The sequence below is a fragment of the Megalops cyprinoides genome, chromosome 17 (assembly GCF_013368585.1).
Source record: "Megalops cyprinoides isolate fMegCyp1 chromosome 17, fMegCyp1.pri, whole genome shotgun sequence".
NCBI lineage: Eukaryota > Metazoa > Chordata > Actinopteri > Elopiformes > Megalopidae > Megalops > Megalops cyprinoides.
In genome coordinates this window covers 23,442,678-23,466,726 of record NC_050599.1, presented here as the reverse complement: position 1 = coordinate 23,466,726, position 24,049 = coordinate 23,442,678, and the positions used below count along the sequence as shown (strand labels likewise).

Here is a 24,049-nt window from a genome sequence, read left to right as displayed (position 1 = left end):
ACACGCTGAGGGCTGAGACGCGCTGGGAAAACAGAGTGTTTATTTCAGTTTGTTTCCAACAGCGCGAACTGTGCCAGTCAATTTCGCTCATTTCAAAGGCCCTTAATTGGCGTGAGGGAGATGCAAGTGTCACTTCCCTTCCCCGTCACGGGGGCTGCGGCCTAGCGCGCCGCTGCTCTCTGGCCATTCCCGAGTCATGGCTCGCATACGGCGCCAAGACGGGGGCTGCGAGAGGTTCTCTCACTGCTTCACTGTTGTGGTGTTCGGTTTAACCGAGTTGGTCTGGGGTTTTTAGCGTACGTTGGTCGGGTTAACCGCATCAGGTCAGGCATTTTTTGGTGATGGGTTTAACTGCGTTGGTCAAGTGTTTAAGGTTTGTTCCGCACCACAATGGTGTTTCTGGTGTTTTCACTCTCTCACAGACTGCGCATATCACATTCTCCCATAATGCACTGGGCTGGCTCTCAGCTCCGAATGATGTTCTTGAGTTAAGTATCACATTCTTCAGATTCTTCACACATTGTTCACCCTTTCGCTTTCGCACATCTTCCTGTCACCTGACCACACACAACGGTGCTCTGTGAACGCGCCCAATCTCAGAAACTGCTATAGTGTAGATCTTTCAGTTCTATGTCATTTTAGCTTCTTTCGTTTTTACGGATTGATGACATGTATGAAAATGTTTTTAATTTTATTTTAGTACTATTGTTAATATATTTTTGTCAGACACGCCTGTGCAGGTGTATGTTTTTTTAACTAATGCATTGATGAACAGTGCTGTAAGCTGCTTCAGACTGACAGTGTTAATTGTACCTGGCTTCATTATTGACAGCTTGTCTTTTTTTGCCCATAAATGCCTCAAAACTATTTTGAATGGGTTGTCTTTTTTTCATCTTCATTTCTGCATATTTCTGTTGAGCTTCTTCTAATTACCTATTTGTGTGTGTTTGTTGGTGGGAGCAGTATTTCTAACTATAAATCTTACCTGGTGTGTTTCAACTGCAGGGTAGTAAGATGCTGTGGTTTCCATGGTGAATTTCGTTGCTAGAAAAGAAGCTAAGACCCCTTCAATTGAAAAATTGATAAGAATTTTTTGTCCTTAGACCATGGTCGTACATGGTGAAGGATGGCCATATGATTCATCCCATGTAAATCCTGTCCCCCACAGGCACAGAATACAGTCAGACTTAAAAAGGTCATATCATACCCCCTCATAGTCATAGTTATATCACTCTTACTACTATTGTAACTTCATAATCATGTTGTTTCCCTGGGGAAAAGGTTCTGAATGCACCTGTAGGAGATGTGGCTCACCTTTAACCAGCACCTCCGTGTTTAAATTTTTTTTAATGCTTTTTTTTTAATCTTATGCAAACATGTTTTTGGAATTGCTGGTTGTATACTGTGCCGGTCTCACCTCAGTAACCTCTGTACTTGCATAGCAGGACTAAGGCAGGATGAATGGAATCCCGGGATACAGTTGTATGCAGCCAATGGCTGTTTTCCACTCTGCGAGTCTCAGTGCATTGCAGTGGAGTGAGCACTTGTTGGAGGATAGGCACTACTCTGCTGATGTCATCCGAGCAACTCATAGGCGCCCAGCAAATCACAGGGTGCCCAAGCACAGTGAGATGAGCAGCCTCTGCTGACGTACCATCCCATGTACCTGGCAGTACAAACTCCATTTTTTCTGCCACTGTGGGCTCATCACTGGCTAGTGACATGAGTGGGATTGAGCCCTGGCTGTAGTGCTCAACTTGCGCTCAAGGTGAGTACCTTAACCACTGAGGTACTCGGCAGCTACCAGCTGTGCCTTTTTGAACACTAGAGCTACCTAATGTTTTGGAACCTAGCGATTAGGTAATCCAGGGCTCAAACAATGTGAGAACAATTTTGAGTGCTGCTGTTTTGAAAAAGACTGCTTCGGTCCATGAAAAGGGAACAGATTTGTCTTAAATTGTAAAGTGTTCCATTTTTAAATTGAAAAAAGCTTTTATCTGACACAGCTCATTGCACCGATGAAGTGGTTTACGTAGCCTCATTTTGCTGTCACTCACAGCGGCTGTCTCCAGTGATGTGAACCGCAGATCCATGCTGAGAGCACCCATGAATCCCCCCTCTGTAGCAGTTACTGTAGCAGCCCTTTATGCAGGCAAGTATAGATGCACAGACTTTAATTGCATGAGGATGGGCTGCTACGGTGGGCACATTGAGACAAGCCACTTGGATGAAGTAAGGTGAATTGAGCACAGTTTAGCACCATCAGAAGGGACACATCCCACTCTTCCCCTGTTGTGTCCACATAATGGTCAGAGCATAAACAGAGGTCAGAGGAACATATGTGCTTGCACATGTGTTTTTTTTTTTTTTTTCAGTCAAGACTGTGTGGGTGTGAGAAGAGTTGGTGTGTATGTATGTGTGAATGAGTTTGTGTCAGGAATAGCTCAGTCTCACCTGCAGGGGTTCTAGTCTGACCTGGTATGCAGGGAGCTTGGAGGCCTTTTCAGTGGTTATTGGAGGAATTGAGGTTATCCTGTACACTATGGAACACAATGACAACCGCTGACATGCTAATGGTTCCCTCTTGAGAGATTTAAGATGTGACACGATAAAGGTGACGGTTACCGGCTGCGCGGGCTAAACTGTAGCTGCTGATTTATGGCGGCATTGATGGATGCCACTTGGCCCCCCTCCCCGCTCGGAGGTGTAGTATCGATATCGCGCCCTTTCCTCGTTAGTAAGGCGATTGATTCTCGACGTTTAGCATTCGCGCCCGCGCTTGCAGTATCAGGGGGTTTATGTTGTGGACACCGGAGATTTGTGCTCCGATAGCTAAATGGGGCGTATCAGCAGGAAGTCCGAGCCTTGACACCGCGACTCTGAGTCTGCAATTAAATCCCGTCAATCTCATCGATTCCCCTCCGGTTTCATCACGGTCGTACGACATGGCGCCCCGACCTTCAGCGGCATCACAGACAGGGCGAGGGCTTGCACCAATAAGAAGCCAGTTCATATCAGTTCATTTAGTTTGAACACTTATAAATTAATCGGCCGCACTTGTTTTTTTTTCCTCTGGGGCTGTGTCTCCGTGCATTACAGCGGGACGACCACCAGAGGTCGCTGCTGCACAGCCTTGGGCAACAAGGAGGAGGCAAAACTTGCCAAACATTCGTCAAGCTGTTCATTACAGTGCCAACAGCTGAAGTTTCCGGGGTGTTGAATCTGCTGGTCTGTCATTTTGCCAGTGTGTGTGTGTGTGTGTTTATGTGTGGAACAACCATCTTGCTTTCCATGAAAATGATTAGGGTTAAATTTTGTCAGCTGTGTAATGCGCAGAGTGTGATTGAGTGATTAAGAGAGCTGTTTACAGGTTTTTCAAGGTGTAAAACTCATCTGTTGCACAAACACCCTCTTTCTCTGGTTGACCTCAGCTGACACCCACTTTTACCTGAGCAGGTGCTCCTTTTATAGGTACTTTTGATGATTGTATTCCATCAGTGGTGGTGGTCAGTGAGCTGCAAACACGGCAAGTAGAACTCTCATTAAAAGCTGTTAATAACAAAAAATAATACAGGATTACCAAATTGGGACATTTTGGTAAGGGTCACCTATCAGAAGAACCTTTGCACACATTATGTTTATTAAATGTAATTATAACCCAAAGATTGTTTTTTTTTTTTTTTAATTTTGTCTAAAATCTCTGAGCGCATCTACTGTGGCACCTCTGCTTTGGTGCAATCACATAAAAAGGAAGTGGCTGCACACTGGCATGATTGATGCAATATGGAGCTGCTGTAATTACATTCATATACAGTTTTTTTTTTTTCCAAATTTTCCACTTGCGATATTGCTAATAAATCTCTACAATTTCATTTATACACATATTACTTAAAAATATAAAAATACATACATATGGAGATGTTAATTTACATAAATATAAATATACAAAAATATATTTAAATATAAATATACAAAACATATATGTTGCAGATGTTTTGTGTATTTATGTTTAAATATTTATCTGTAGTTTCATAAAAATAAATGAAAATAAAAACAGCAATTGCGCTGCTGATCATCTTCTTATGAAAGAGAATGAAGGGAGTGTTTTGATAAAAGAAAATCAGGCCATGGAAAAATGTTTTTGATGAACAGACTGTAATCTTTTCTGTCCCTTTCCTAGAGGTCATGTCTTGCTTCAAGTTAATATTGCGCCAAAAAAAATCCAATTTGTGGATGTAGGAGACACGCCAGTCCGGCCTGGGGATTTGGGCCAGGCGTAACCAGGGTCTGGGAGCGGGAAATGTGGGCCAGGCGTGTGTCTGGGTTATTTTACCCATGATGCCCCACGGGCGGTATATGGGGCGGTATATGGAGTGGGCGTGTCTGCTGGGAGGAGCAGTGCTGGATGGAAGCAATCCCGCTTGGCGTGTTCTCCCTGTCGCTTGGCTGGTGTGGCTTTATACAGTGTGATCTTATACGCCTTTCACACCCAAACCCATGGATTCACCTACACGCTACATTCTCCTCCCACCTAAATCTTCTCCCCCTTTAACTGAGTGCCTGGGGGTGTGTCTGTAGAGTGAGGGGCGAGTTTGTGGATATGTCTCTGTACAGTGTGGGTGGGGGGGACCGAGGGAATGTCTGTGGAGTGATTGGTGCGATATAAGGGATATATCTGTACAGTGATGGTGGTGGTTTGAGGGTGTGTCTGCTCACGTGTGTAAAGCACAGACCTCTCCCCTCAGGTTGCTCTTTTGAGTTGGCTTCACCTTCGTGCTTCAGTGAGAGGTGTGATCCTGGATTCTGAATCCTGTTCTGATCCCCAGAGGTCATGTTTCCAATCCTCATCGCAGTTGGTCATTGTGCTAATTCTCTTCACAGCTGGTTATGGTTCTATCCCCCATCCTAGGTCTTAGTGGTTCTGTTTGCTGGCCCAGTTGGTAGAGGAACAGCTGGTGTTCCTCAGACAGAGGTCTTTTTTATCTCTGAGCCAACCTGTCCCTCCAAGCTCCTGGCTCTATAATTGTGCTAGTGAAATAATCGTTCACATAAACTCATCACTTTGTGGTTTAATTCGACATGTGTGAATGACGACATGTCCTTAGATGAACCAGGTGGCTGGCTCTGTTTGGTTGGAGATCAAAGGCCTGGGTTCAGGTGACGCAGTTCCTTTCATCCGCAGCACACACATCCGACCAGCATGAATGAAAGACTGAACTGAATGTGACCATCTGAGTCTCACTCTCACACCTGCACTTAGTTACAGGAGAGATGAGAGGTGGATACAGTGTGCACTGGTCTGAGATCAGTGTAAAGGAGATGCTGCTTGACTGTCTCCTGTATCTCTCTTCCTTGACAGCCTGGACCCAGAGAGGTCAATGTCCCAGTGAGGATGGGCACCAGCAGCCTGTTGAAATTGGAGTTCGGATGAAGAAACCGGCCTTTCTCTGAATCGTTATCTTCCTCATTGATTGGTGAAAAACCTCTGTTGGTTGACAAATCAATTGACAATGAAGCTGTTCCCAGCAGCTAGCAGCTCTGTGTTCAGTCCTCCCAGAATTTAAATTATTCAGAGCATGGATTGCTAACTGCTGAATGCATGGATCTGCCCCTCAGTCGATATTTACATTTGTGTTTGCCTCCTTACTGTGTTTATGTAACAGGGCAGCCTGTTGCCAGTGATTCTGCTGCAGAGTTTGGGTGTAACTGCAGCTTAACGTTTTAGCTGGCTTTAGCAGGTTGCCGGTTCAATGCCCAGCTGGGGAGCTGCTTGGATCCTGAGGAGAGTACTTAACCTGAATTGCTCCAAATTAATATACAGCTGCACAATTGGATAACGTGCAGGGTAGCTATGTAGGCTGCCCTGAATGCAGGCCTCGGCTAAGTGAATAAGTAGTTTAAAATGATGTGGTTCTGTCTCCTGGCGCGGGTAAGGGAGATGGCCAGCTGTGGTGTTCTCAGTTAGCTTTATAAATGTGGCTCGGCTGACCGCGGTGTCACGCTAGCCCGCGTCCATCACTAGAAACATAATCTTCCTGCAAAAAAAAACAAAAAAAACAACAAAAAACAAAAACAGAATTGAAGCGAGGTTACAAGGCCAGCTGGGGCCTGTACAGGCACGGCCCCGATTCCCCTCCGTGTCCTTGGAAACCACCTGGTAAATAACAATAAATCTTAAGCGCCTTTGGAGGATCGCGTCCCTAATCTCTCGGCGATGTCTGCTGATTTATGAATCGGACGCGGAGGTCGTCACGCAGCAGGGCGAAGCGGTGGGAGGCCTGTGATTGGGTGTGCCCTGTCCCTCTTCTGGAGTCGCAGCGTGATTGGTTGCGCCCTCTCCCTCTTTGAGGGTTGTAGTGTAATTGGGTATGCCCTCTCCCACCTGTAGGGTCTCAGTGTGATTGGGTGTGCCCTCCCCCACCTTGAGGTCTGCAATGTGATTGAGCATGACCTCGCCCACCTTGAGGGCCACAGTGTAATTGGGTATTCCCAATTACCGTGTGATTAGATGCACCTTGCTTCTGGAGGGTCAGTTTGCGATTGGACATTGTAGCCTAAGGCTGCTTGTATACTGGTAGGAGTAGACCAGCATGAGGGTGTACTCCATGCTAACCTAATCCACAAGAAGGCAATGGTGGGATGTTGTGTTTATCAGCCCAAAGTGATGCGCAGGTTAACCTTAATCCCTTTACCTTGTGCCTGGGGTTGCATTGTAAGTCATCCCAATGTCACAGTTGTTACAGGATAAAATTAGAAATGCTTTGTGGTTTTAATGCTCCTGCCTTACGGGCATCTAAGCCACCGTCCAGCCCTGTTCTCTGTACTAATTCTTAAATTTTAATCCCGTCTTTTAAATCAATATAAAACGGGGCCCTATTGTCTAGCCCTCATGTTATCACCTGGTAATGGGTTTATTACAGACTTATCCCTACCTGACTCAGGATGGGGAGAGTGGCAGAGAGGGGCGAGGTGGGGACAGGGGTGTGGAGGGGAGGGGACAGGACGGGAGGGTGGCAGCTGGCCGGGTTCCGGAGAGAGCAGAAGTGCTTGCGGCGCACTCATGTAAAGGATATCGATTCCCTTCGTTTCTCCCCCGATCAATACTTGTCTGGGACTGTGTCCATGTCAGGAGAAAGTAAAGTAACAAGGCTTCCGATGTCTTCTTTTAGGACACCAGCTCCGTCCCCTAACTGTGCCTGCAGGCTGGGGTTGTGTGCGCTCCTTTTGCGCAGATGCAATAACGGGCACACAGCAGTGTGGTGTACTGGTGAGGAGCCGGGCTAGTGACTGAAAGTTTAGCTGTATACATGGATAAAATTGTAAATTGCTCTGGAGATGTGCAAAAAGGCGACAATGTAATGTAACACACATATAGGGACACAGGAACAGATACACGCTCTCTCCATCTCTCTCTCTCTCTCTCTCTCACACACACACACACACACACACACACACACACACACACACGAACGCATATGCACGCAGTGACAGTTGCACATGTTTGCCCTTGCAAACGTAAACGCGTGACGACAGGCGTGCACACGCTGCTTCCAGCTCTCGCGCAGACAGACACAAATGCATACGCTCACACACACACAAAGATAAACAATGCGTACGCACAGGCATGCGCATAAGCACCCCCCCCCCACACACACACACGAGCCAGGACATCTGGGTAGAGCTGAAGGGTTTGGAGTAGAGGTTTCATTTTATATCCTGCGTAATCCACCCACAGCTGTAAAGCTCTTCCTGATGCTACAGTATCCATCCCTGCATCAGTCAGTGTCATACCCCATACAGTGAGACCCCTCCTGTGCACTCAGATTTTTCCATGTCGTTTGGTCGAACACAGATCACATCAATGATAGCCTGAAATCCTCACCAGTCAGGAGGAGTGACCTTTCCCTGAACTGGCCCTGCAAACCTTGCAATACCATGTGGTGCTCCGATAGAGCACTTCCACGGATCCGAATGTCTGCAACGTGCACTTGAGATAGCGTTCGTATCACGTCAGTCACAGCGCCGGACATGCATATCGGTTAACGGCTACTGTACTTTACGGGAAGGGCATCGGCTTTAATAATTAAACTGTTATCCCCCCAGGGGGTGGGAATATGCAGGAGGAGAAACGAGACCCCTTCCCTTTTGTGGGATACAAGCACGATCTCTCCCGCCATCCGGGCAGAAATTGATTTATTCCTAAAATGCATTTTTTTCTCTTTTTTTCAATGTTCAGCACTTTGCGCTGTCATCTTCGAGCTCTTATTATGGAGAGGGCTTTGCTACACACTTGCACGGCTCTCCCAGGCCCGTGCTACTTGATAAATAGGTATTGACCAGAGCATCTAAATTCCATCTGTAACGGTTCGGGGGGACAGAGCCGGCCGCTGCAGCCATTTTGTCGTTTGCGCAGCAGGCCGGCTGCAGATTAATTGGCCAGAGAGCGGCTTCCAGTTGCTACTGCGGTGGTAATTAAGAGAATGTGAAAGAGCACCGGGGGGCTGACAGAACGAGCCCAGAGAAACCTCTCCTCATCTTTTATTCACCTCTGCCGTAAACAGTTATTCAGCACATTCTCGCATTTCTCCCGGCGCACTTTTTTTCCTTGCTGCGCGTGCCTGTGGTTCTGCGTCAGGTGCGTCGCCCGGAAGCGCAGACGTGAACTAGAGGAGCTGCCGCCGGAACGAACAGGGGTGAGGACTCGCAAGTCCTCGCAGCACCGGTGAGGGTAAGAAAGGGTTAATGCTGTCCAATCAAGAGGCAGGCCAATTGGATTAATTAGATAAAGTTCTGGTGGGGGAGAGGACACTTGCAGATCCGCGGGTGCTGACTTTTGCCAGGCGGCTCCCCGGACTTACCGGATGCCCTGCCTCGTGTCCACCTCCCACAGAATACAGTTGAAAATGGCTTCTTCTCCCAGATCAGTTGCGACTTTTTTCACCTTCTGGTCAAGGTTAGCATTACGGATTGGTAAAACTGATCCTTGATCAGCTCTCACTGGTAGGAAGTACCTACACTAAAGATCAGACTGCGTTGATGTGCCAGCGGGGTTCCCTCCGTCTCCATGGGAACAGGGCGTGTCCAGCTGATCTGTCCATGAGGACATAGGTACGCTGGCAAAATTCCCAGTCTGGCTCTCTGTCTCAGCCTGAGCATCTAATCATCCCCCCAGTTTAATTGGCTAAATAAATCCTTCCCTCTCCACCACAGCTGATATATAGTGAGTGCTCTGGTGTGCAATGTCTGCCGTACATCATTGAGGAGAGAGCTACACGTTTTTGACATTAGGGATCAGTCACCCCTCTCCTGTGGTAACCTGCTTCATGATCCACAAGAGGCGCTATATAAATGCAGTCCATCACTCATCCAGCAACACCACAATAACCACAACAGGACATAAAGCTTGGTGCATTTTTTAGAGCCTCACGAAAACAATTCTTTGTATCACTTGACTTGAAACTTTGTGATGTTTAAATGTGATCTGCAAAACATGCACATTCAAGGACACCTGCCAACTAAGACCATCGTCATAGAGGCCATCGTCGGTGTGTTGAAAGGCAGAATAGAATTGGGCTCCATTGCTGACAGGTAGCATCCTCTCGCCCAGCAACAGACCAAGGGCGGGGAAGGTGAGCTGCCTTTTCGCGGTGTATCTTGGGTCATATCCTGGGCTGACTGTGTGCCGGGACACCAGATCACCCCGTAATTCGCTCTGCGCTGCCGAGGCAGATTGCCCGCCGTTCCGCACGTCCCCAAACCACTGGCCGACTTCCACGGCAAACAATGAGAGAGGAGGAAGAGGCCGCTAATCCCATAATCCACATATTTCTCACATGGCATGATTAAAGCTCAAGCCCGCGCAACGCAGCCTATCTTAAATAATACAATCTCCAAATACAAATGGGCTTGCATTAAAAAAAGATAAAAGACCTGAATATGAACACAATATTCTGGTGTGACCTTGTATCTGGTCAAAGAGGAATCAGGAGAAAGGCTGTGGTATTTACTGGCTGTATGGTGTGCACACACACAGACATGTGCTCGAGTGCATGCACACACATACACATGCACTGTTCCAGGCAAAGTGAGAGTGCAAGGCTGGGTCTTGCAGAGACAGACACATATGTATTGTGTTTTAGTTGTACACGATGTGTCCTGCAGTCTGGCCTAAAAACAGCATTGACCAATTAAAGCATGTTGCCAATTAAGGCCTTCTATCCGAAAGGCCTGATGTCTGCCTGATTCTCAAACCAAGCATCCTTTGGCCTGACGTGCGACAGCTGTTTAAAAAATGTGCAACGTGACTGATGGCGCAATTCCCTGTCTGCTTACTTGTGTGAATGTGGGGTGTGAAAAATGGCATTGCAAGCACAGAGTCAAACCTGGTGCTTCCCTTGTGTTGTCTGTGTAATTTAGAGTTCAGGCAGTGGCTTGTCTATTCACAGACAAGCGTGTTGAGTCTCTCCTTAAATAGCAGCAAGAATATTGCACAAACATTGTGTCACAAAAGCAGAAAAACTGTGGCAATGTCACTGTGGCAGTAAGAGTGCCAGAAGTATTTTGCCAGAGTACCACTACCAGAAGATGTGGCAGTCAGAAAGGTTTATAGTATTAGTGAAAGCATTAATAATTAACTAACAATTAATTAACAATCATGCAGCAAGGACTTAACCAAAGGAAAATGAAAAGAAAAACAGTCTTTTAATTAAAAATAATGATAGGTTGTAGTGGTTGGTTTATTATGTCCTCTGTTGGTGGTGGTTGTTTATGGATCTTTGAGGGCTGCTGTTGCTTTGTGTGGCCAGTAGCAGAAATATGAGCCCTGTTCATTTCTTCTGCGGAAACAGGAAGGAGAGAAGCTGTTAGCGCTCGTCGCAAGAGGTCAGTTTCAAGGGGAAGGCAATGACATTCCCACTGCACTATACCTGTCAGCGATAAATATTTCTGATCGAACTCCACCGCCGTGGAGTAGTAACCTCGGAATGAGCAAGCGAGGAGGGGGAGAAGAGAGAAGCGTTCAGGTCTTCAGTGTGATTCAGTCTTGCAGTCTGTGGTAATAGGCTTGTAGAAAGAGCAGTGACGTGGAAATTGTTCAGTCTTCAGAGCCCAGAATTGGGGTTTCTCATCAACAGCCATTGATCCTGACCCCTGACCTCCGACCCTTGACCCGCTGGGGTACCCAGTCCTCATGAAGGCTGCACTCCTGAAAACTGCATCCCCCTGATGCATGCTGGGTAAAGGGTTCAGACACTGCAAGGCATCAGCAGTATTGTAGATGAGACAAGATTCGGACTCTCCTGGCTAGTGAAACAGCACACATCTCATTATGAGTATGTATTATTCTTTCAGATGCCCCCATCCAGAGCAGCTACATATTTCCATAATACCCATGTATACAGGATCTCTACTGAAGCAGTTCAGATTGAGCATCTGCAACTTTTTGGTTGTTAGCCCACTTCCCCCATCATTGTGCCATACTGTTACCCAGACCTTATAATGTGAACTCAAAGACCCGGCATGATTTTGCACTAAAACTCAAGTGCAAAAAAAATGTAAAATTAATTTGATCTGGCGTGTGTAATTTCACACATTATCTTAACACATCGCTGGTTGTGTGGGAGGTGGAGAGCTGGGTTTTCTGAGGCAGAGCTGTAACATCAGGCAGTTACATTTCCAAAGGACAGGGGGTCACAGTACCTTCAAGTGATTTCAGGTCCAGTCAGAGCTATACAATGCACTTGTTGAGATTACTATCAAGACGACCTATTTTCCATTAAAAAGACATGTATCTTAAATAGAGAATATTAAAAGAAATAGAATAAAGTGTGAAAGTGATTACACACCTGGTAATTGGAAAGCGCACAGAATTTCAAATCATATAGCAGTGTGGTGTAGAGGGAAGGGGCAGGGCTCATACCCAAAGGGTTGCTGGTTCAGTTCCCTGTTGCGGCACTGCTCTTGTGCTCTTGGGCACAATTGCCTCAATAAATATCCAGCTGTGTAAATGGATAAAATTGCAGCCTATGTAAATTGCTCTGGATTAGAGTATCTGCTAAATGACACTAATCTATTATCTGCCAGAATTGCCTTTCTACTCAAGCTCAGAAGTGGGGTAGCTCTTGTGTCCTGTGGCTTTTTCTGAGGGAAGGTTTCCACAGAACTGGATGGAGGGGAAACTGCCAGGACTTGGTCCCGCGCAGTCTGGTCCTGTGACAGAACCATAACCAAGAAGAGCTGTGTCCGTCCTGATGTTGGGGTTTGGATTAGCTCTGCCGTTTGATGTCACTTCAGCCTTCTTGAGTTCACACAGGGGAGGGGGGCTATGGCTTTTGGGAGGCCTGTTTGTTTCTGGGCTGAGCCGTGGAGGCTGGATGAGTTTGGTGGTTCATAAACGATGCAGTAATTAACGGGGTCAGCTGAGAGCGTGGCGCGGTGTGACCTTCCATGCCACGTGTCACGCGTTCTTTCGTCCCCTGTCCCAGGGGGAGAGGTGAGTCACTGACCTTTACGCATCAGTACAGAGGCTCTCTGAGGCCCCAAAGAATGAGGGCAAGGCCAGAGGGTCATCTCTGGGAGCCGCTTGGAGAGATGGGTGATTTTCGAGGGTCCTGGGGGTGCAAGGGAGTGTGGGATGTGGAGGGGAGCCTGGGGGTGTGGCGGGTGGGAAGGGGGGTGTGGAGGAGATTGACGATCAGAACCCTTAACATTGCAAAGTAGAAATGCACAGCAGCCAGGCAGCACGTCAAGGCAAGGCCCCGCCCACTCACTGAGAACAGAACATGATGCCTGGCGCAGGAACCAATCAAATCGCAGCAGTTGCAGAAGCACTGCAAATTCTTATTCCTGACCTGATTTCATATGCCGTGGCTATATCTCTTTGTGCACAACTGGGGCATAAGCTGCTCTTAAAATAAACTTAAGGTACAGAATTGAATGCATAACAGATCGCATCGTCCTGAGCAACCTACTGGCAATCTGTCCAAGGCTGGTGTGTCAGCACTTTAACTGGTGGGCACTGTCGCAAACAGGAATCTCGTCTCTGTATCTGTCTGCAACTATCAGTATCACAACATCTCTCACTGTAAACAATCACTTCAGCTTAGCATTTTGAAGCAATGCAAGAGACTCAAGACAGCCTCATATTTTCACACACAAAAAGGACAGTTGGATACCATTCAGCATAACATACTCAGTAGTTCTTACCCTCAATTAAATGTGTTCTTTGGCATGTGACTCTTTTGGCCCCTGAGAGTTAATAGCACCGGGTGTAATAATGGTCAGATGTGACATGAATGTTTAGGTTACCCCATCTCAGTCCTGCAGATAGCTTCCCTCTGGGGCCAATGAGCCATGTGACCCCGTGGCCTCTGCACGTGACAACATGCTATTGCGAATGTCGCCGTAGCGTTTCGCGGTGCAGACGGCGTGCTCGCACGCATCGCCATCGCCGCCTTGCTCTCCCGCGTGTGAACATGTGACACGTGTAGTAACACAGACATTACATCGCAGATCAGTGTTGTGTTGAGCACTGAAGCGCTACAGCATTAAGAATAGGCAGAGGTGTGTTTGGAGATGAGCCTATCATTTCTAGCAATGTTTATGTGTACTGTTTCATGCTGTTGGAGAGCAGTTTTCAGTTTGGCTACAGTGACAACAGACTGGATCATCTGTCAACTGCAATGTTAAATCGCAGTGCCTACCTCTACTTAAATGAATGTGTCGTTTCTTAATTCTGTATCAAAGGGGTGATTGAGTTACCCTTAACGTCACGGTGGGGTGTGCTGGCAGGTGAAAGGTCACGTGGGGGGTAAACGCTCCCGGTGAAAGTATCTGCGGAGTAATGGATCGTTCGCAACGTAATCCACTTTATTCTCTTTCTTAGATAGCAAATGCTCGCAATCCCTTTACTGTAAGCCTGCTTTACAACTGCTGGCGAGCGTCACACAGTGCTATCTCTGGCGCTAACAATCACTCTCCGCTTCAATGCAATTGTTCTGTGGATTAAATCAACACTTCGATTAAAAAAAAAAAAAAAACGAAACCTATTAATCTGGGGTAGATTGAGCCTTTCTCGGATTAAGGGAACGTACGTGCTGCTTTGTGTACCAGATTTAGTGGAGTGGGGGGGGGGTTAAGTGTGGTTCCGGCCGGTACATGCAGATTGCAGTGAAAAATGAAGCATGCGGTCGCTGCATTGGTGTTAAATGGGGTGTATCAATCACGGCCTGTGCCAGTGGGGTAATTGTATGGAAACGAATGAGACTCATTAGGACAGCAAATGGATGCGACGGGACGGTGCCGGGTGACCGGGTCTCCCTGTGCTGAGCGCTGTACGCCCACACAGTTTGGCTGAAATGCTCACACCCACGTGATAATGAGTGATACTCCACTACACACATATGTTCATATCTATATCAGGCTGACTGTCCAGCAACCCGGTGGCGCCAGGAAAATGGTGACTTTGGAGGAGAGATGGCAGGATAGTGACAAGTAGCTGAAAAGTAGAGCCTACCTTTGCAGTGACAGCCATTCTGAACCTGCCTTTGGACTGTTTTGCATGACTAGTGGCTACATGTCAGTAAATAGGTTTTGCTCATTAGCACCCAGTTCCTTTTTTACACTATGGGATCTGACTGCATTTACCGTTGTGCACTTCAGAGCAAGTCACTTTAGCTGCAGGTGTAGTTTAATGAAAAAAGTGGTTTAAAGAACAATTTCCAGTCTCTTTGTTTTAATTGAAATGATGTAATGTGAGGAGCATCACGATTTTGCTACTGCATTAGACACAGTTAAATGGGACTGGAACCGGCTATTGATGGCTCATCCATACTAAACTAGGCAAGCTTGTTAATCGAGAAGAAAAGGAGGAGGACGAGGATCAGTTGAAAGGGAAGTTCACTCTCTGCCTCTTGTGTTTTCCGCTTGCCAGTCCCCCCTGCCGAGGAGTCATCCCCCCTCCCAGGGGAGTGTCACAGGCCCTGTCACCTCCAGACACGATGCGGGCCCCCCTGGTGGCGTCCTCTTCTGCCAGCACCCCGCCCTGCCCTGGGCCAGTGGTGAATGCGCGCTGACAAAGCCCTTTCTGCTCAGAGTCCCCCCCACCCCCTCCCCGTGAAGATGCAGTTCTGCTGATCCCAGAACAGGGACTGGGCGAACACCGGTGTGGCTCTCTCACACAGGGAGTCATATTTCTGCTGAAAGCGCTGCAGAGGGGGCTCCAGTTACACCCCTAATGCTCTCCCCCCATGTGCACTGCCCCTCCGCACCCACGCGGTTTAACCGCTAATAACCGCAATTAAGTGCGTTTATTTATTCAGCTGCCCGCAAGGACCGCTGTGCTTAATCCTCAATCAAGCCATGGCTCGCTAACAGCTAAAAAGAGGCCATTTGGCCCAGGTTCAGCCTCATTCACTTCTCAGCCATATATCTCTTCACTCTGTGAAATGAAGCAACATGCCTGCAATTAAAGTAATATGCAAATCAGCCTCCATCTCAGTCATTACATTATTGTCATTTATCAGACGCTCTAGTGACTTACATAGGTTACAGTTTTACATGTTATCCATTTAGGCAGCTGGATATTTACTGAAGCAATTCAGGGGCAAGTACCTTGCCCAAGGGTACAACAGCAGTACAATTGAACTGGCAACCTTTCAGTTACAAGTCCTGCTCATTACCACTATGCTACACTGCTGCCCACAGTCGCTGCAATAGCCCAAACTTTAAGTGATTCTGATGATAATATGTTGTTTAATGTGTGCATAAAAGCAGTGCTGCTTGAAGAAGGCTCTTGCTGCACTCTCCCCACACCTATGGATGCTGATTAGCGGGCTGTTTTGAAAGCAGCTCTCTCTGCTCATCAGCAGACTGATAGATGTGCACAGGCAGACAGAGGAGTGTGTTCATTAGCCGTTCGCCGCCTGCGAAGATAACACCTGCTCGTTCTCTCCACGTGTGGAAACAAGTCTGACATCCTCACGGTGCTTAAAGTGAGAATGCCAGGGCTTCTGCCTTCTTCTTAAGTCAGAGCTGCAGATTGGCTGAAAGGATTGTATAGTGTGAGGGCTCTCCCCTCTTCAAACGTGTTTGAGGAGTATTTACTGTATGGGCACTGGAATACTTCTGGAATATTGCCTGGAGGATTTAAGGAGTAAGGCTTGAGGTGTTTTAGGAGTATAGCCTGGAGTATTTAAGGAATAAGTATTGGAGTGTTTCAAGAGCTTGTCCAGGTGTATTTCAAGGGTAAGGATCAGAGTCTTTGAAGAGTATGACTTCGAGTATTTCAGGAGTAAGGCCTGGAGTGTTTTGTCAAAGCTGTGCCTGTGCCTAAGCAGGGGAAGGAGTGGTCTGAGGAGGCCCTCCCTGGGCCATGGCAGCCTACATGCCCCCTCCACAGAAGCCCTGTGGTGACAGATGTCTCTCCTCTTTCCCTTAGCTGCTTATTTGGGCGTTCAGTGGGAGGTGAGCAAATGCGTTTGTGGGTTTACTGTAGAGCGGGCGAGAGAGAGGGGGAGACGAAGATCATAGTTGGCGGTATTGTGTCTGGCAGGAGGGCCCAGATGCTCTCAGGGGTGGGAGTGGGAATAGTGGAAAGAGCACCATATAGGAAGGCCTCGAAGAGGGCGGGGTGGAGGGGGGGGGGTATGAGCGGTGAGGTCCACGCGGGTCGAGTCACCATTTCGCTGTCCGACCAGCGTTCAACAAACAGCAACTGCAGTGCTGCACGCAGACTGGGGTACTGTTGAAACGGGACTTCAAAAAGTACAGAGGCTGATCGAAAATGCTAATCAAATCAAATCGATACTGAGTGCCAGAGCCAAAGGCACAAAGTAACGAAAGTATGAGTGAAGACAGAGTGTCCAGCAGAGGGGGAGTTTTCTCTATTACATGCAAGATGTGTCTCGGAATGCTCGTTATGCGGCAAAAGTTGTGAGGTGACACATATAAGCCTCCCTTGAGGCTGCTGTATATACCTACTGATTCATTACACACACACACACACACACACACACACACACACACACACACACACACACAAATATACCACTATCCCCCCATAGCAAGACGCCCTTGTCCTGGGTCAAGCATTTGATCATGTGACAGAGAGACCAGCTTGCTGTCAGAAGCCCCAGTCCTGCCATTTATATTCCACTGATCGCGGAAGATGTTTTACCTAAGTTGTTTATTACAACACAGTCATAGGCCAGAGTTTCAGCCCTAGCTGGGCTGGGCTGTGCTGGTCAGCAGTCTGTTTATGAACGTGTGGACGCATCAGTCTTTCTACTGTCAGAACGGGACAGGTGAAGGCATGGGCATGTGTTTTACTGAACTCACATAATGTCCTCCCTCTGAGTGCCGCATCATGTCTATGAATTCATGAATTCGATTTTATCGTCAGCAAAGTAAGCACTGCTTTATTACACAGTAGTTGAATGCTACACGTAGCCAATAATTCTGTCAGTTGGAAAAAAAAAGCATTTTTCTTTCAGCATCTAAACATTCTGATACAATTCCATGTTTAATTGACCTTTAAGCTGAAACACGTTGGTATTTCAGTAATAAAAATACTTGACTCTTTATTTTATTTAACTCCGAAGTGATGGTGAACTTTTTTTACCTTCAGAAAAAAAAATGAGGAACAAGACTGATTTCCACAGAGGACCATCCCCATTCCCTTAAAAATGTGCTGTGTGAAGCAGGTGTGAAGAGAGCTGTGTGTCTGTGATTAACACGCCTTGCATCTGACTGTGTAAGCCGGCTGTTTTTCCCTCAGACGGTGAGCACTTTGCAGCTGACTCGGGAATGTCCTCTGCTTAATTGGCTGCCAAATGGTGTGGAAAGCAATGGTTTATTTGGAAGGGGACCTGGGGTGAGAGGTATATTTTTCCTGTCAGGGCGGCTACAGGAGGGAGTGGGCGGTGTGGGCGGGTGGGTGTGGTGACTGTTGGCGGTCCTCGGTTAATGTTCGGATTCGCTGGTTTTCCACTCCGCAACTCTTTGGTTCCTGGACTTCACCTCTCACTGCTGTCTGAGGGCCCACAGCTTTCATTGTAGAGGGCATTGCATCCACAGAATGATCCTGTACAGCCCTGTATGTTTCTGTGTGATCCTATATGGTTCTTTGTGAACCTGTTTGACCTTGAATGGCCTGGGACTGCCTTCTACAGTCTTCAGTGCTCCTGTATAGTTCTACATGTTCCTGCATGTTCCTCTATGGTCCTGTATAGTCGTGTATGTTCCTCAATGCTCCCGTCTGAGGGACCCCATTATAGCTTTCATTGCAGTGGGCATTTCATCAATGGATTGATCCTGTTCAGTCCTGCATGTATCCTCCATAGCCCTTAGTTTTCTTTTATAGTCCTACATGGTCCTGCATATTCCCATGCGGTTCTATATGATCGTATATGTTCCTCTGTGCGCCTATGCTCTTCTTCGACCCTGTATGTTTTTCTGTGGACGTGTTTGGTCCTGTGTATTCCCCATATGATCCTTCATGGTCTTATTTGTTTATCTATAGTCCCGTATGGTCATGTATATTTCTCTTTATAGTCATTTATGGTTCTTTAAGACCCCTCATGAGCCTGTATGACCCTATATGGCCTTGGCTGGCCTCATATCTATCTGTGTAAACTCACCCTCTGCATCTGCACTGATCCTTGGACAGCAGTGTGAGTCTTGACCGAGCTTTGGGCTTTTGACCAGAATTCGTAGCGTTTGAGACAGGACAGGTTGCAACGGCGACAGGTCGTGATGGTGACAGGTTGTGACGGCGGTGTCGTCCAAGGACAGGGAGAGCGGATTTAGGGGACCAGGCTCTGAGCCGCACAGAGGGGGGAAGCTGTCCCGCCTCCGAGGCCCACAGGAACCTGTCTGTGTCAGACTGCGTTAGGCCCATCTTTCCGGAGTCAGTCGGCGAGACCAGCTCCCTCCACCGATAGTGCTGAACTCTTAAAGTATTCATGCGCGTCCTCTACCAAAATAAAGTCGGCCCTGAACCTTTTTTTTTTGGTGGAAGATGCTGCATTGTGTAACCTGCTTCAGAGTACAGCAGGCACTGTATCCAATGCTCAACCCAATCCATTTCACACACTCCTGAATGAACCCCTCAATGATAGCCTGTCCTGCCCTGGAAGGCTCTCACGCACACTTTTAAAGCAAAGGAAACAGAAACACCTTGTACTTCAAATACTGTGTTGGGGCTACCTGCCTTACATTGGCTCAGCAAGATTTTAAAATATGTTTTAGCTGAAGTGGGTGAAGGTATCATTGCCATATAAATCATATTGGTGTGGTGTGTGTGTGCTCTCCAGAAGGCATCTCTGCTGCATAGTGTGAGGACATGTGTGATACCTTTTCCCTCGGTCCATGCAAGGTCGATGGTTTCTTTTCATCTATGCAGGGGATCGGTTTCAGATTCAGGCTTTTGATTTCCGTATTGAACCAGCACCTCACTCTGCGTCGTAACCGCATGAGCTGGAGTCTCGACTGCTGGAAATTCAGTACAGATAAACCAGCTCGCAAAGTGCATCCTATTCCGGTAGCTGACCAACTCCCACTGTGCATTTAATTGTGTGTAATTAAAAGCAAAATGCTACACGGCGTTGACTGTAAATAAATACAACCAGCACTCTATCTCTCTCCCTGACTGTTTCCAGTGTACTTGTTAACTTCAGATAGGATCTTTCCCTTTAAATATGAACGTGTCTCAGGATGTTCAAAGCATATTTTGGGCATGCACAGTTAGGACTTCTTGCCTCCCGAAGCAGGTGTGCTCCTGGATGGATTTATTATCTTTTGTTGATTCAAGCAGGGTTGCACTGAGACGCTGACCAGCCCTGAGCTGACACTTTGATGTAATTATTTTTGTCGTGAAGTGTCACCAGGAGACAATAAAAAGCTCTCAACATTCTCATCTCTCATTGCCTGTTCAGCATTAATCTCTATCAGCCCATGCACTTCTATAACTCTAAGCTCATACTTTAAATGATGCTTTAAATGGCTGTTAGAAATTTGTTTAATTATCTGCTTTCATAAAATAAAAACATGAAGAAGAAAACCAATGCAGGTGCGATGTGCTAATTAGTCAAGCCTCTTAATTCTCATGAATCAAAATTTACCACATCTTGCATGTGTCTGCATTGATTATAAAGCCACGATATGCTGCCATTCAGGAGCAGTTATTCGAAAATGGAAAAAGAGCTGTGGAAGAAAATATTTCAAAGGCAGGGAATTGGTGAATGAGATCTTGCACATGAATCCTATCATTACAGTAAAAAGATCCTGCAATTTAGTCTGTGCCGGAGAGAGACAGAGAGACAATGGCAGTGAGAAGAGTGCTATAGAGTGACACAGTACACAGACAATGAGACAGTGAGTGAGAGGGAGTGAGAGGGAGTGGGGGGGGGGGGGGGGGGGAGAGAGAGATTGAGCACTGCGCCATGCCGTCAGGCCAAGCAGATGAGCTGCGCTCCATCTATATTGTGTTTGAGGGGAAATTTCAGGTCCCAGCTGAATTTGAGACTGATCTGTTAGAGCTTGCATTCTTCGATTTTCCTGCTCAGAGTTGCAGAGTCATCTTGGCAGCTGCCCCCCCCCCCCCCCCCCAGCAGAAAGATCCTGGATGGTCAGCTGGAAGCTTTTCTCCAGGGCAGGGGTGTTGCACTCAGCAGTTTTTTTCAGTGACCTTCATGAAGTCTTTAACCCTGCTGCTCTACCCCCCCCCCCCCACCCCCCCACCCCCTACCCCACACCCTACCCCACACCACCACCACCACCGAAAAAAAAACACAAAAAAAATATGGCAGACTGTGAGGCTGCCGTGACCCCCAGCATGTGTCTGAGAGCAGCATATCTTGTCCAACGATGTGAAAAACCATCAGCAATCAAGGTTCTAATAAGACTTTGTCCTGTCCAGGTCTTGCCCAGCCCTTTGCAGTCCAAATTCAAGTGTGGGGTTGATTCAAGAGCAGGGCCTCAGTACTGCAAGCCTGCTGGAGGTGGCTAGGGTTAGGTGCAGAAATAGATTATGTCTCCAAGCTGCCTTTGCGTCTGTGCAAACCTGTGTCGTGGGCACGTTTTGGCAGATCAATGGGGGTGATTTTTTTCGGAGGCTAGCTGACTGATGAGAGTGAGGTGGAGAGGGAAGGTGCAAACGAATGTAGACTAGCAGCCAAGGAAGGACTCTGACTCCCTACTGACCGTGACTCGAGCTGACTGTGACTCCAGCTGTCACACGCTGGTGAAAGCAATGCACGCCACACGCATCTCAATGTACATCAACGTTTATTTGGGAAGATTTCTTTCTTTTGTTTGTAATTTGACTCATTGTCAGTTTCATTGTGAAAAACAGTAGCACCAGAGCAGGAATACATTATTGCCCATGTTTTCACTGATTGAAATTCAGATTTGTGCTATAGTGCCTGTAGATCTGTAGTGATCGTGGATGAATATATTTAATGTATATACAAAGACAATGAATTATTTGTGAACAATATGATATATGGGGGAAGGAGAAGCTCAGCGTACCGTTTTCATCTTGAATCAGAGCTATTCAAATTAAATCAATGTCATGGCGGCGTTTTCCATTATTCAAGCATGGAATTTAGCTTTCATGATGATTATAGTCTATATGTATACGTATATGCATATATCTATATACATGTATGGCACTTGATTACACAAAAGCAAGAGATCACTTTACACAAATGAAAGCGGTGGGCGCTTTGGTGTACAAAATAAAGAAGTCACAGACTTTAGCATTTGCAGCAAATCCGCCCCACACTCTTGCGATTCAGCTTTAAAGCAATGAAATGATTACTTACGTTAAGGTCAATGGTGCATGTACAGGCAACTGCAACGACAACGACGACAACAACAAGAAAACGTAGAACGCTAATGCATGTAATCTAAGCATCTATATCGACCAATAATCAAAGCTGGATGGTTGTTGTGAATATTTGTATCATACTGAAGTAGCCTATAAACTCTGTTTCAAACAGAGCCAACGGTTGTGCATTTTGTCGGCGTGCTGTGTGTGTGTCTAGAACCGAAGAAAATAATCGAAACCCTGTCACATACGGGCTATATTTGGTTCCAGGTGTTCACTGCTTAGTGCAATTTAAGTTTACTCCCTTCAAGTGCCGTGGATTGTTTTGTGTGTATAAACGAGTAAATGTGCCAACATGTGACTGATGCGCTTCTTCTCTAGCACTTTACCAAGTATAAACTTTACTAAAAAGTAGCATCAGTGCATTTTAATAAATAGGAGGAACAAACGTACAAGAACGTTTGTCGCTGTTTGTCTATAAAAGACAAATAAAATGTATTCACCCGCCTAATTTCTCGAACGTAACCGACGAGTGGAATGTCCGTCATATGGTATTTTTGTGTGTGTTTTCACTTTACACATCATAAATGATCTAGTGTCCTTCAAGAGCTACACATAAGCAGAGTCACTTGACTGAGTGCGGCCGAAGTTTGGCATACTCATTCGGGGCAAGTCTTTATTCCTGATTTCGTAAATGGACTTCCTTCTGGCCTGCACCCCTCTCACGGCCGTTTTGATCTTCCTCCACCCCAGGTGATTGAGTTCTGCTAAATTCAGTACCACACAAATCCCACTCACGGCAAACATGAAGACCAGAAACACGGTCTTCTCCGTCGGTCTCGAAACGTAGCATTCTACATCTTTAATGCACGGGTATCGATCACATTCGTACACCGCGGGGACGTTGAATCCGTACAGGAAATATTGACCCACCAGAAATCCAATTTCGAGCGCGTTTCTGAAAACGACTTGGATGATGTAGAACCTCGAGATGCCTTCTTGCCGCCTCATTTTGGATTTAGTAGTTCGCAGCGCTGAGGTTGGGATCTCTTTTACTTCCAAGCAGTCCGGCTCGGCTTCTTTGGTTGAGTTCTCCGTGTTCTGAAGTACTCCGTTCACGATTGTGTTTTTAATCTTTTTGCTGTCGTCTCGCTTCATTGAATCCGGGTCCTTGTCCAACGACAGAAAGACAGTGGAGTATCTGCGCTCCTTCTGTTTCGCAGATTGGTGCACGGAGTAAGTGATAAAACACAGACTTGGAGTGCAGACCATGATGATCTGAAACACCCAGTATCTGATGTGGGATATTGGGAATGCCTTGTCGTAGCACGCCTGGTTGCAGCCCGGTTGCAAGGTATTGCACACAAACATGGTTTGCTCATCATCATAGACCGTTTCTCCTACTATCGCTACGATCAGAATCCGGAAGATCACCACCACTGTTAATAGGATCCTAAAAGCAAGCAGACAAACAAACAAACAAACACAAAACAAACAAAGAAGTTATAAATAGATTTATACTGATCTCATGGTTTTTTAAAAATAATTCTGCTTTAATCCCGTAAAGATTTAATAGGAGATTGAACACGTTGAGCTCTGAGCACGTTTGTGGTGGGGTGCTGTCCGGTGCTGAAATGCAAGGTCTCCTCAGATGCATTTCTGTACACTTCCTATCCGCGCGACGTTAAAATATTTTTTCTCTGGATTGCACATATATATCAAAGTGTCATCGGACCGGTTCTTACCTTCCTATCATAGTAGAGTGCTGTTGTACAGCCGCTTCCAGGAGCCGCTCCAAGATGGTCCATTCCCCCATGTCTGTTCATTCGGAGAGGAGAGCACACCGTGCACTGCGAGTTCCTGCCGAAGCGGAATGGATTTTTTTCCCCTGTTTTAGTCTCCGGAGGTTCCGATTTTATCTGACGAATGCATTGATCACACGCCACCACTGCCCTCCTTCCGCTACCGCGTCTCTGTTGAAAGCTCACTGGAGGAGCCAACACTTGCGAGTCTGGAGCGCTGACTGGAATAAAACCCTCCTATTTTCGATCTTCAAAACAGAAGGGTGATGGGTCGCACGGCGTCTGAATGGAGGGAGGTTGGATTTAATGTTTTGCGCGCGCTAATCCCGCTTTAAGTAGTCTCCTCCTGCGTCACAGGCAGACAGGTTGGTGGAAAGCGGCCAAAGAGCCAGGATTTCTCCGTTTCATTATTATCTGAATA

General features: G+C 46.8%; 1 protein-coding gene across 1 annotated transcript; it reads right to left on the bottom strand.

Annotated features, from left to right (window-relative positions):
- Positions 1-21,380: 21,380 nt before the first annotated feature.
- gjd2b (gap junction protein delta 2b) lies at positions 21,381-24,049 on the bottom strand. Its single transcript, XM_036550227.1, has 2 exons — positions 23,572-24,049; positions 21,381-23,279 (listed from the first exon to the last, which is right to left on the bottom strand). Exons 1-2 carry the CDS (start codon positions 23,640-23,642, stop codon positions 22,436-22,438), a joined length of 915 nt encoding a protein of 304 aa, XP_036406120.1. The 5' UTR covers positions 23,643-24,049; the 3' UTR covers positions 21,381-22,435.